Consider the following 13,539-nt stretch of genomic DNA (forward strand, 5'->3'; position numbering starts at 1 on the left):
GCTGTATATTAAATACTGCAATGGCTACATCTGAATTTCAGAACAAAACCGATGAGAAAACAGACTAGGGGATAAGTGTTCATATGGATAAGGTGAGGGCTACCAGTCCTTTCTCCTCATTTTCTTCTCTACCCAGTACCTTCCCTCGCTCTCTCTCAAAGACAAATGAACATTTCACAGGCCACATGTGGCTCAATCAGCAGGCACAACCCGTCTGCTCAGACAGGCTGAAGGGCTCTATCCTCTTGTCCTGCTTTCCTTTGGCTCTGGAACCAAGAGTCTCATCATTTTAGCTGGCTATGGTGGAGCCTTTAATCCCAGGACTGGAGAAGAAGAGGCAAGTTCAAAGTCAGCCTGGTCTACACATAGAGTTCCCAGGACAGCGAGAGTTCTACAGTGAGAAAGAGTCTTAAAAGAAAAAAAAGAGAAAAAAGGGGGAAAAAAGTCTTTCAGTTGTTTGGCAGGCTTTGTGCAAGGCTGGTATATCTATATTCCTTTTGCTTGTTTTTTGGTTATTTGAGACAGGTTTCTCTGTCTACCCCTGGCTATTCTGGAACTCACTCTGTAGACCAGAGATTGGCCTTGAATTCAGAGATCTGTATCCCTCTGCAGCCCAAGTGCTGGGGCTAAAAGTGTGCACCACCATGGCCCAGCTTTTATTTATTTTATTCTTCTTTGTTTTCTGGTAGATTCCAAGTGTGAAAGGGGCCAATGAATTGGGCAAATCCAGGCAAACATTTCACTGATGTTTCAAATGTACGAAAGCAGCAGCAGAGGTCACTGGCAAACAAGAGATAAACAGGTTGGAAGACGAGACCAGGAGCTGTTCTTTATCCTGTCCTCCAACGTGTTTGTTGAAGCAGAACCAGCCACAAATTCTCTTGAAGCTATTTCAGACAGTCCATTTTTAATATTTTCTTAAAAAAATACAAAGGAAATTAACTCTGTAGGTCAACACAATTAGGGGAAGGAGGGGAAAGTGGAATTCCAGAGCAAAGGGAAAATGTAGCCCAATTTAGGCTATCACCTTCCCATACTTGCTATAGCAGTAATGTAAGAATTTCACCCTATGACAGACACAGGGAGCCTTGAGCGGTAGCTCAGAAATGCTTATAGAGGTATGGGAACTAACAGGTCTTCCGCTGCCCTTGATTATTTTGTTCCAGGATGAACAGAACACACTCTGAAGACAGGTAAAGAGAACGTAGCAGGAGGAGAACTGAATGTACCATACACAGAGAAGTGTGCCCTTAGAACAACAGGGCAATAATCAGGTACCCCCACCCCCTCCCCAAATAAATAGCATGGGAGGGCAGTAATGCAGTAGCACGTGAGTCACCAGAAGTTGGTCTTTCACCCATTCAAAAACAAACACTGCCACGGTGGCATAAGCCTGGTGGGGACTAAGACGATTGTAAAGTCACAGGTACTTCTGTTTACCACAGGTTGATTGAACGCTGCACATTTACACCCATCCCTTATTCTAACTTTTCCTTCCACTGTTATCTCTTAGTCTCCAGTGACAACATGGTACAATATTCTACATTAGAAAGACCATGGGGATTCAATCCGAGGTGCGTGCATTAAGAGATGGCAGAGTCCAGGAAACACTTCCCAGGCCTGTGTCCTGGGACCTGCAGCTGCCCCAGACAAAGAGAGACCAGCTGGCCTTCAGAGAGATCAGCAAGTGATGACATCCAAGAAGGGAAGAAAGTTCTGAAACTCAAAACCAAAATGGCCGATGAAAATCTTGACAACACAGTTGAAAAGAACTGCATTCCATTAAAATCTCATGAGGTCACCAGTGAGACATACACAACTTGAAGGATAGTATTCAAGGCGTCCAAGCCCAGACTATGATATCAGACTAGGTATATCACCTTAAAGACAATAAAAAGGTGCAAGCAACTGCAGAGAAGCCCGAATGGGATGCTAACATGCCTCAAAAACGAGTACTTGGCTACTGTCACAGTCAGATGGTTCAGTCTAAGATTAATTTATTTAGAAAGCTCACGAATGTCAAAGGAGAGAGTCCTGCAACAACCAAAAAACTTCCCGCTACCGTGTCAAAAGCCTCAAAGGCTCGGTCTGTGCCTGGAAACGCCATCAGTATAAGAGCCTCAAGTGTGACTGCTGCTGCCACGTTTGTAAACACTCAATCTGTGAGCACTATGTCAAGGAACACCCTTGTGCGACCACTGTTAGAAGCCTCCACAGTAAAACCCAGGGCGCTGGGAAACAGGGCCCTGGCAGGACCCTTGCCAATGTTACAGTCAGAAAAGGGCCCCTTAAAAAAGACTCACTGCGATCAGAATGGGTTCTCCCTGTTGTCGATACCGTCCTCAGGACACAAAGAGAGATAAGGCACCGTCAAGAAGCATAGCATCTGAAGGTGTAGCCAGGACTAATTTGTCTAATACCAGACTGATAGAAAAGTCGAAAGCTATTGACCAGCGCAGGCACTCAGCAGCAGGAGCAGCTGTCCATAGAAAAATCACAGAAGAAAGAAAAGCTCGGATGACTGAGTGGAGAACTGGCAAAGGGAAAGGGCTAAAAAGGCCTCCTAACTTAATAGCTAATCAGTCTGAGCCACAAGGACAAAACAAAAACCCAGTCGAGTCCTTTTGAACTACCATGGCAGAAGAAGATGAACAGGATTATTTACTGAAAAAGTAAACAAAACAATTTCTCAATGCCTAAACCTGATTAATAAGAAGGGATGGCCAAAAGAAGAAATTTTAGACACAGTGAATGACCTGATTCGTAATATTCCAGATACCAAAAAACTTGTTAAGTATTGGATTTGTCTTGTACGTATGGAGCCAATCACAAGTCCTATTGAGTCCTATGAGAAAGCCATTCTGGCAGGGGCTCAGCCTATTGAAGAGATGCACCAAACAATCATAGATATTCTAACAATGAAGAGTCAAGAAAAAGTTAATTTGGGAGAAAATACTGAGGAGGCTCATGAAACCAAGGGGCATAGCCAGGAAGTAAAAATCGAAGACACGAGTGTCACTCTAGAGCTGGGAGATCCAGGGCGGAAAATGAGTGTCAGAGGAATGTCCAAGTTTGTGAAAACAGCCAAGACCAGAAACAAAGGATCCAACCAACCATTTTATAACCCCTGATTCAAAAACTGCAGCAGGCTGCCTAATTAGATATAATGTATCTTCTACACCATGCTTGCAAAGATTGAAGAAGATGCAACATGGCAAAAAGTCCACATTTAAAGAGCTACTAAAGTTTTTTACACCTGTGAGGCTTTCAAGAGAAGACTTCTCAATTGCCTGACATGTTAAAAGTCCACGCTGTCTGAGTTGGGGGAGGATGCTTTCATTTGCTGTCCTAAAGCAGCTCTGTGCCTTCTGTTCTGAGACTGACCTAGCGGGACAGAAACAGTGCTCCTGAGCAAGGGGGGTTGTATGATTCCTGTGGTGGTTTCTCATATGCAGGTCTGAAGCTGTCCATATGCCTAATATGTTAGCTTCTTCACTTTACTAATTACTTACAGCAATGAAGCGTAATCAGAAAATGTAGTTTATATAAATTTATATTTTACATTGACTTTTTACTTCTGTTTATAATAAATATCTGTATAATGTTCTAATGACATTTTATTTATTGATTGACTTAGTTAATGCTGGAACTGACTTTAGGACCCTACTATGGGGCTACAGTCTGCTGCAATATGCATTTATTTCAGCAACTACATTATGTGGATTCAGAGTGTGGTCCCAATAGAGCACTGCCCTAACATGTGCAAGGCTGTGGATCCAGTCCTTAGCACTGCAGGAACAAATACTGTGACCACAGTAACCAGATTTAAACCTTGTCTCTGAAATACACTCCTAAATTTTTAAAATAATAATAAAAAAGAAAGACCATGGGGTCAAATAGTATTACTCTCCAGCCTTCCAGTTTACACTTCAGTGATCTGGATTCACTCACATTCCATTCAGTTCATGCCACTTAATCCAAATCTTGACACCAACCACGTCCCGAGGTGAGAGTAGCATGACTCTCCTCTTGCCCTCTCAAATTTTAACACTGATCTCTTGGTTTCCTCCAGAAAGGAACTGTGGTGGCTGGAGCTACTTTTGTATTTAGAAAAGATACATTTGTTTCTGGTGGGGGGGAATTACTTTCATTTTTACCAAGTTTATGTAAGCTGATATCCTTCCAGTCACCTAGGATGGACACTGCCTACACTTAGCAGGCCATACTCACCTTAATTCTCTGCAATATATGAAGCACAACATACACACATACATACATACATACATACATACATACATACATACATACATACATACATTCTCCCAAGCACACTGTAAGTTAGAAACTGTAAGAAAGTGCTCCTCAGACCAGAGAGAGAGATGATCTGGTTTCTCACATCCACACATGTGAGAAACTCTTCCCTTGAGTACCTGTCACCCACCCTTCTGAGCAGCATGACCTGTGCGGAGAGTGCGTATCAAGTAAGTACAATCATCACAGCACTGGTGCCTGTAGTCAGCCTGTGCACACAGCGAGAAATAAACATTCTGGAAAGGATCCTTGATTCTCCCACAATCTGTTCCGTGGAGTAGTCATTAGCTCCAGCTGGTGCTCAAATAAGTTACTTTTCTCGGAGAACACACACGCCAGCATCACAACGTTGGGTTCCCATGGAGGCCACTACTTCCCAGCTGTCGATGATTGGGTCATAACACTCAATGCTACTCAGCAGAGAATTTCCATCATATCTAAGAGGGAGAAAAAGCAAAAGAAATGAGGTTGTCATTCCTTGACACACAAGTCCTACATTTAAAGTATCCCCTGGAGCTGGTCGGACAGCTTAGCATGGGGCACTTGCCCACCACATGCAAGGTTCTGTCCCCAGTACCTGGGTGGGAGCGAAACAGTCCCGCAGTTCTTCCCCCACCACAGGCATTACGCCTCTTTCCAAAATGGTGATTGCATCAAACGGATTCAAAATCCTCACCCTGCAATTGCATAAAGTCTTCCCCGAAGCACTGTGGCTCCTACATAGCATCGTGGAGTGGTCATACTTGTGACAGTTGTCCAGGAATCAGTGCGAATGTTGTAGGCTTCAACAGAAGAAAGGTGGGCTGTACCATCAAACCCCCCCACCACATAAATATGGTCATTCAGCAGGGCTACTCCAGCACCTGGAGAAAGAGAGAGGAGTGGCAAATGAATGGTACTAAGCCTGTCATGTGAACCCAGTAAGAAAGCATGGTCACTAAGGCTCAATTGTGGAGAAGGTGAGGGACGCAGATGTAAGTAAAACAGGCCTAGAAAAGTGCAATACAAAAATGTTATTCCATGCATTGATAAACCCCTTGGCTAGGACCTGAAATTATAACTGAGGGACTGGCATGGTTCTCTTCTTCGCGTTCATTAACTCAGTCCATCTCTCTTCAGTCGGAGGAAAGGTGTTAGTAATGGTGGAAGCACCATGGCCATGGTGCTGCTGTGATTTCTGTCCAGAGGCAGTTAACTGGAACAGCAGTGCTGCTGTTACACCACAGCCCACTCCACATCACGAGTTCTCAGCTGCTGCTGGAATGAACCTCTATGGTAGCATACTTGCTTAGTACATGCAAGGCTCTGTGTGCAATACTCAGAATTTTAAAAACAAAAAAGATTTTATCCTTGGGTATTAGAGAGTTTAAGTAATTTACTGTCATTTATTTATCAGGCGTATGGCACGCATCTGCAATCCCAGTACTCGGGAGGCTGAAGTCGGTGTGATACAAACTACATACAGCGAGATCTTAGATTAAAAAAAAAAATCATGGTGTAACTGGAAGCCAGAGCAGGAGGACAACCTTACAGCAAACTATGCACCAACCAAGACTACACAGTAAGGCCCTCAAAACAAAGTCCAGGAAGGATGCCAGGTGGTGGCAGTGCACGCCTTTAATCCCAGCACTTGGGAGGCAGAGACAGGAGGATCTCTGTGAGTTCGAGATCAACCTGGTCTACAGAATGAGTTCCAGGACAGGCTCCAAACCTACAGAGTAATCCTGTCTTGAAAAAAACAAAAAGTCCAGGAAGAAGTAGGGGATGACACCTTTAAGCCTAGCACTCAGGGAGGCAGGTGGATCCCTTGAGTTCGAGGCCAGCCTAGTCTACAAAAGTGAGTTTCAGGACAGCCAGGGCTACATAGAGAAACCCTGTCTCAGGGAAAAAACTAAAAAATAAGTCCAAAGAGTTTTAAAAATCAAAGATACAAAACTCAACACAATGAAAGCATTGATTTAAACATGTACTTCACAAAGTTATGCAAGCTAGACAAGAATGCAAGAATAGAAAAAGGCACTAAAGAACAAGTAAGAAATCTCTGTCTTCAAATTTATAATCTAATTCAAAGTTTAAACTGTCTTTACCTAGCATTTATAGAAAGCAGAGGTGAGAGAGGCCAGACTGTGCCTGTTCACAGTGAGTCTATGGCAAGCGAGAAGTACAGCTTCTCTGACCCCACAGCCTGTAACTACACCAACACCCCACACCTCGGGACTGTCAGCACCTTCATCCCATTGCAGATTTGGTCTTACCAGAACGTTTGGTGGCCATGGGTGTAACATTAGTCCAGTGTCCTGTATGGGGATCATATTTCTCAACTGAATTTAATATATTCAAGCCATCATATCCTCCTGAAAGACAAAGCAAAGAATATTTCAGGAAGAAAGGCTCATTTTTGTTGGTCTTTGGTGAGTAATTCAACTGACTCAGTTTTAGTTCTTCCAGAGTTCCAGCTCAAATATGTAACACCCTACATTTTGCTTACAAGAAAAATATAATCCTATTCATGGACAATGTATCTGGATAGTTCAGAGCTCTTGCTGAAGCAAGTATATGCACTTAATTCTGGTAAAAGTGATGCCTTCCAGAGCCTGCTAAACACTGACCTCTCTACATCCCACATCCCAGACTCATACCTAAACAGTAGATTATTCCGCTGGCCACCACTAGTCCTGCACCCTCTCGAGCTGTCTGCATATCTCCCAGCATGCTCCACTGATCAATGTTTGGGTCATACCGCTCCATACTTGTATGACGCCTGCTTCCATCAAAGCCTCCAGAGACGTAAATCATGTCTGCTCAGAATAAACAAATTAGACTATTAAGAATGAGAAATTAAAAAAAAAAAGAATACAAAATTACCCATTGTTAAGATGGAGGGTCACACACGTGAATGTAATTACAGCGCCTGGGAGGTTCTGGCAGGAGTTCAGGAGTGTAACCCATTCTTCCCCTGGCCCCAACATAGGATTTTCTCATTGATTATTTGGGAATTTCATTTACCACTGAATATATGGGCAACACAAACTCTACCTGGTGTATTTTTTTTTCTTAAAATTTTCTTGGGGAGGGCACAAGTATAGATCTGGGAGGAATGTGAACTGAGTATGATCAGGGTGCATACTCTTTCTTTCCCTTAAAGAAAACTGAGTCCTTTCCCATCACTCTGATAGAAGTCATCAACTGTGAAGAGCTACATTTCAGCATTTTATTACAAATTTTTCAAAAATTTATTTATTTATTCATTTTCCAAGACAGGGTTTCTATGTGTAATCCTGGATGTCCTGGAACTCACTCTGTAGACGAGGATGGTCTCAAACCCACCTGCCCCTGCTTCCCAACTACTGGGTTAAAGATGTACGCCACCACTGCCCAGCTAGATCTATTTTTATTTTATGTGTATTTATGTTTTACCTGTATGTATGTTTGTGTGAGGGTGTTGGATCCTGGAGTTACAGAGATAGTTGTCAGCTGCCATGTGGGTGCTAGGAATTGAAACAGAGTCCTCTACAGGAGTAATGATCTTAACCACTGAGCCATCCCTCCAGCCCCATTAGCCCAGATTTTAAGAACCCTTTTCAATGGCTTCCCGTTTAGACTGTTTCTTTTCTTTGGGGTAGGGATGGAGGGTAAGGCCATTTTTGACTAGAGACTAAGTTCAAGGCTAGCCTGAGCTATATGAGATCTTATCCCAAGCAAATAAATTTCTTAGTATTTCTTCAAGTTGATTTTTATTATTTCTTAAATTTCCCAATTTATGTGACCCTACATAAGGACATTGTAAAAGTATATTTTTACATTATCGTAAAAGTATATTTGTACTCTGAGCATTTTCCCTTTATGTGGTAAGTTATTTAAGTCTCAGAAGCAAGAAAGACCGAACAAAGACTTTAAAGTCTGGCATGGTGGCTTATTCATAAACCCAGGAGGCTTAGGTAGAACACTACAGGTTCAAGACCAGGTGTGCTACATAGTGGTATTTAAGGAAACACATCTCAATTAAAAAATTATATATATAAACCAGTGTAAGCCAGGAGGCCAAGGTGTGGTAGTACAGAGTCCTGAAAACCCAGCACTAAGTAAGGCTGAGGCAGAGGTGGGTGTATTATGAGTTTAAGGTGAATCTGAGCTTTAATAAATAGTGAAATTGTTTCAAGAGAAAAAAGAAAAACAAAAACAACCAAAAAAGAACAGTGTATGATGACATACTTAAATACTGAAAAGCATTTGAAGACTTCACGAATGGAGTTTATGAAAATATAACCAATAACTATACAGCACACTGGAACTTGAACACTCAATTTTGTAGCCAGCGTTGAAATGCCAACAAAAGAGTGGTTTCAGTTAACAATAACATATCAAAAGGTAAGAATGAGCATTTGAATGTAGACATTTATCGGATGTCATGCTCCCACCAGACAGTAGAAGGGGTAAGAGCAATAGTGCAGCTAAAAGAAGATGGAAACACCACCTGCCACCAAGCCTACCTCCCAGTGTGGTAGCTCCAGCAAGGCCTCGTCGCACATTCATAGGGGCCACAGAGTACCAGACTCCATCTTCATCTGCTGTGTAGTCTAGACATTCCACTGAGCTGAGGCGGGAACGGCCATCATACCCACCGATTACATAGATCCGATCATGCAAGGACACTGAGGCCACATACCGTCTTTTCCGAGTGATGCTCTATGGGTTTGGGAGAGAAGAGAAACAACAGCATTGCCGCTGGGCAAGTCCCAGCCCTGCCTTTTCTTTCAATACCCTGCCTCTTTCTATCTTCTTTGCTTCCTCTTTGCCAATAGAAACCTCCTTGTGGCTAAGGGTCATCCCAAAGGGGCTACAAGGTGACTGCCCACAGAGTGAAATCCTTCGACCACATTCCAATGTTTACAAAAGAGTTCATGGCACTGGGCCAAGAGATCAAATGTCCTTCCCTAAGAAAAGTACTGGCATACTGCTAATCCAAGAACCAGGACTGAAATACCCTAAAGGGTAAGAGTGGCCAAAGATTTTCCACGTCTGCTCAGAGATGGTTCTTGTTGATGCGTACTGAAATCTGAAGGGAGACACAAACTTAGGATTTCAGTTAGACAGAACAACTCTGAGTTCAGTCTAGCACAAGTTGCTCAGTCTAAACTAAGCTGGGTGTGGTGGTGGTATACAGACCTACAACGCCTGCCTTTAATCAGCAAGAAGCAGGATTGCCACAAGTTCAAGGTCAGCCTGAGATACACTCTGAGTATCAGGCCCAGCCAGAGAGTACAGCAAGACCCTATCTAAAAAAACCATCTAGAGGTAGTGGCTCACAGTGCAGAGCTGGCTCTAAGGAGGGTAAGGGAGGAAGAAAGTCTACAAGCCTGAGGCCAGCCAGGGCTACACAGAGACTCTGTCTCAAAAAACAAAGCAGAAAGATGGTTTGGTGAGTAAAGGTATTTACTGCCAAGGCTGACGACCCAAGTTTGACCCCTGAAAGATTTCTGACTTCCACACACATGCTATAGCACAGGCATGCTCACACATGTGGACATACATTAAACAAAAGAAGAGCTGGGCGGTGGTGGCGCACACCTTTAATCTCAGCACTCAGGAGGCAGAGGCAGGTGGATCTCTGTGAGTTCGAGGCCAGCCTGGTGTACACAGCGAGTTCCAGACAGGCTCCAATGCTACAGAGAAACTGTGTCTCAAAAAACCAAAACCAAAACCAAAAAAAAAAAAAAGAAGAAAGAAACACAGGAAGAAATAGGAAAAATCCAAGAAACAACCACTCCCACCCAAAGAAAAGAAATTTTCTACTCTCAAAGCTGATCATTTATGATCTAGTGTCAGCAACCAATGACGCTTAAACTCTGCCAAATACAGTTCCACCATGACTTACTGGCAAAAAGCTCCACTCCTGTGTCTTGGGGTCATATTTCTCTACCACATCAATGGGAGACTGCTGGCTTCCGAAGCCCCCAACCACCAGAAGCACCTCATTGGCTCCTAAGGACAAAGGCAGGAAAAGGCAGGTTACTTCATCTTGCCTAAGGAAATACAGGGAAATACAAGTACAAAGGTTCAAATAGGTTAAGGACGTCTTTTTTGGTGGCACTAGGTATTGTACCTAGGGCTTCCATGTTCTATCACTAGGTAACCATTCCGATCCCACAATCTTTTATGTTAAGGTCTGAAGAGATGGCTCAGCTTCTCTTCCAGAGATCCTGAGTTCAACCACATGGTGGCTCACAACCATCTGTAGTGAGAACTGGTGCCCCCTTCTGGCCTGCAGGCATACATGCAGGCAGACAGTCTCACTGAGCTGCTCACTCTGTGCACAGCCAGGAGGGTCTCAGTGTCCCATATAGCTAGCTGACAAGCCTGTGTCACCAGGCCCAGGCAGGAAGCCTTAGTATTTGTAGGGCTGTGTGATAGGAAGCTATCTATTTTTATTTTGTGTATCGATGTATTTGAGGGTGAGGGTATGTATGTGAGTGTGGGGGGGGGGGCATGTGCGTGCCATGGGTCCATACTGCTCTCTGACGCCTGGAGCTGTGCAGTCAGGCTGGGCAGGCTCCCCAGCCTGCTCGGGGCCTCCTCTGCTCCACTGCAGCACTTGACTCACGGGTTCTCAGGCTCGTGCCGCACTTTACCAACTGCGCCATCTCCCCACCTCAGGAGGTACTTCTTTTCGTTTGCTTGTTTTTCAAGACAGGGCTTCTCTGTAGCTTTGAGTCTGTCCTGGAATTCACTCTGTAGACCAGGCTGACTACCTCTGCCTCCTGAGTGCTGGGATTAAAGGTGTGCGCCACCACCGCCTGGCAGAAAGTTACTTCTTTCTGAGGCTGTAACTCCAAAGCTGTCCACAAGTGCCCCTCCATCCAACACACAAAATGTTAAGAACAAAGGAAGAAAGCTCTTTTATTTTCTTACGGAAAGTAACATTCTGTACATCAAACTTTCCTTCTCCTACAGTCTTATTTCTGGCCATGGCTCTCTTCAAAGGGCAGTCTTAGCAGAGTTCTCCCGGGCATCTACTCTGTAAATTCATGAAAACCATTTGGTGCACTGGACAATCCAGGAACTAACTAATGGGCTTATAAACATCGTGTCTGGCAGATGGTGGTACTGCATACCTTTAATCCCAGATAAAGTACTCATATACAACATACATCACTTTATTATTATGAGCTACAGACTCCAGACAGTATTTTTAAAACAACGAAGGTAACCACATATTTACTGGAATAATGCTGAGGTGTGCAAATTAAACACGAACTGCTAACTAGCCTGCATTCCACCTGTGGTAACCCTGCTGAAGGCTGAGTGTCGTGGGTCTTTGCTTCTACAAATGAGCTTCTTAAGTGCTGAGGATCAAACCCAAGGCCTGCCATTTGCAATAAGCACTCCATCATGAGCTATATGCCTAGCAATGTCCCGTTTTTATTTATTTATTTTTAATTTTTTTCTTTTTATTTATTTATTATGTATACAATATTCTGTCTGTGTGTATGACTGCAGGCCAGAAGAGGGCACCAGACCCCATTACAGATGGTTGTGAGCCACCATGTGGTTGCTGGGAATTGAACTCAGGACCTTTGGAAGAGCAGGCACTGCTCTTAACCTCTGAGCCATCTCTCCAGCCCTGTATATCTTTTTTTTAAACAATAATTTATCATAAACATACTCATCCTTACATAATAGATACACTGGTAATTATCTCCCTCCCCCCATTCCAACAAGAATTCTTAGAATAAAGGCAATATATGGCTGGTATAATTTTTCCCTTGGCTTAGTAATATGAATATATGTAATACTTTTTACATTTATTTATTTATTGTTTGTTTGTTTGTTTGCTTTTCGAGACAGGGTTTCTCTGTAGCTTTTGAGCCTGTTCTGGAACTGACTTTATAGACCAGGCTGGCCTCAAGCTCACAGAGATCTGCCTGCCTCTGCCTCCCAAGTGCTGGAATTAAAGGCGTGCGCCGCCACCATCCTGCTATGTAGTACTATTTTTATGATTAGAAAAGCTAGCATATATTATAATTAGAAAAAGAAAATGGGTGTGGTGACTCATGCCTGTAATCCTGGGATGTACAAGCTGAGTTGGGACTGCTTGAGTTCAGGGTCAGCAGGTCGACACAGTGAGCTCTAGGCCAGACAGGACTACAAGTAGTATGAGAACCCATCTAAAATCAACGGAACAAAACAAACCCTCCAAACCAAAAAAGAAGCCGGGGGATGGTGGCGCACGCCTTTAATCCCAGCACTCGGGAGGCAGAGACAGGCGAGTTCGAGACCAGCCTGGTCTACAGAGCTAGTTCCAGGACAGGCTCCAAAGCCACAGAGAAACCCTGTCTCGAAAAACCAAAACCAAAACCAAAAACAAACCAAAAAAGAAACAGAAGCTAGACCAATGTTTTCCTATAACTTATTGTTACACTTTTATTTATCCTTTAATATATATTTTTGTATATAGTTTATGATATACAGAACACATTGTTATCCTGCAGGAATTAGTACCTTTCTTAACCATTTTTGGTAGGTTTTTTGTTCAGTGCTCTTCTTAATCTCTGAACCATCTCTCCAGCCAAGTATTTTTTTTTAATTTATGTATTTTTAATGATTTATTTATTTTTATTTTATATGCACTGGTGTTTGCTTACCTCCATGTCTGTGTGAGGGTGTCATATCTTGTAACTGGAGTAAACATGAGCAGTGAACCCAGGCCTTCTGGAAAAGCAGCCAGTACTCTTAACCAGAGTCATCTCTCCAGCCCCATGTGTTTTTATTTATGTATGTGCGTGTGTTCCTGCATAGGTTTATGTGTAGTACAAGTGTGAGAAGAGGGTCTCAGAACCCCTGAACTGGAGTTATCAGTGGTAGTGAGCCACCTTATGTGGGTCTTTTGAAAGAGCAGTAAGTGCTCTTAACCCTAAGCAATGTCTCAAGCTCCAGTTCTTTTTCTCCCTCACTCCTCTCTTTAAATATGCATCTTTAGAGGCTGAAGAGATGGCTCAGAAGTTAAGAGCACTGTGCTCTTCCAGAGGTCCTGAGCTCAATTCCCAGCACCCACATGGTGGCTCACAACAGTCTGTCTGTAACTCTAGTTCCAAGGGATCTCATGTCATCTTCTGGCCTCTGTGGGTACTGGACACATATGGTACACATACATGCATACAGGAAAACACTCACTCTCTCTCTCACACACATACACACACACACACACACACACACACACACACACATATA

The 13,539-nt window shown here is 43.3% G+C and overlaps 1 protein-coding gene and 1 pseudogene across 2 annotated transcripts in view; one reads left to right on the top strand and one right to left on the bottom strand.

Moving 5' to 3' along the window:
- The first annotated feature begins 1,556 nt into the window (after positions 1–1,556).
- LOC126505006 (cytoskeleton-associated protein 2-like) lies at positions 1,557–3,610 on the top strand (annotated as a pseudogene).
- An 884-nt stretch (positions 3,611–4,494) lies between these two features.
- The window catches only part of Klhl12 (kelch like family member 12), a 43,070-nt gene continuing 34,025 nt past the window's right edge, over positions 4,495–13,539 (bottom strand). For both annotated transcript variants that reach the window (XM_050147668.1, XM_050147666.1), the window contains exons 7-12: positions 10,187–10,293; positions 8,802–8,997; positions 6,951–7,109; positions 6,567–6,665; positions 4,988–5,174; positions 4,495–4,748 (exon numbers count right to left, since the gene is read on the bottom strand). In XM_050147668.1, coding sequence (XP_050003625.1) covers positions 4,622–4,748; positions 4,988–5,174; positions 6,567–6,665; positions 6,951–7,109; positions 8,802–8,997; positions 10,187–10,293 — 875 coding nt within the window. In that variant the 3' untranslated portion in view covers positions 4,495–4,621. The remainder of the gene's footprint in view (positions 4,749–4,987; positions 5,175–6,566; positions 6,666–6,950; positions 7,110–8,801; positions 8,998–10,186; positions 10,294–13,539) is intronic.

This window comes from Alexandromys fortis, unplaced genomic scaffold (genome assembly GCF_014885135.2).
Source record: "Alexandromys fortis isolate MF-2015 unplaced genomic scaffold, M_Fortis_MF-2015_v1.1 scaffold_58, whole genome shotgun sequence".
Classification (NCBI taxonomy): domain Eukaryota; kingdom Metazoa; phylum Chordata; class Mammalia; order Rodentia; family Cricetidae; genus Alexandromys; species Alexandromys fortis.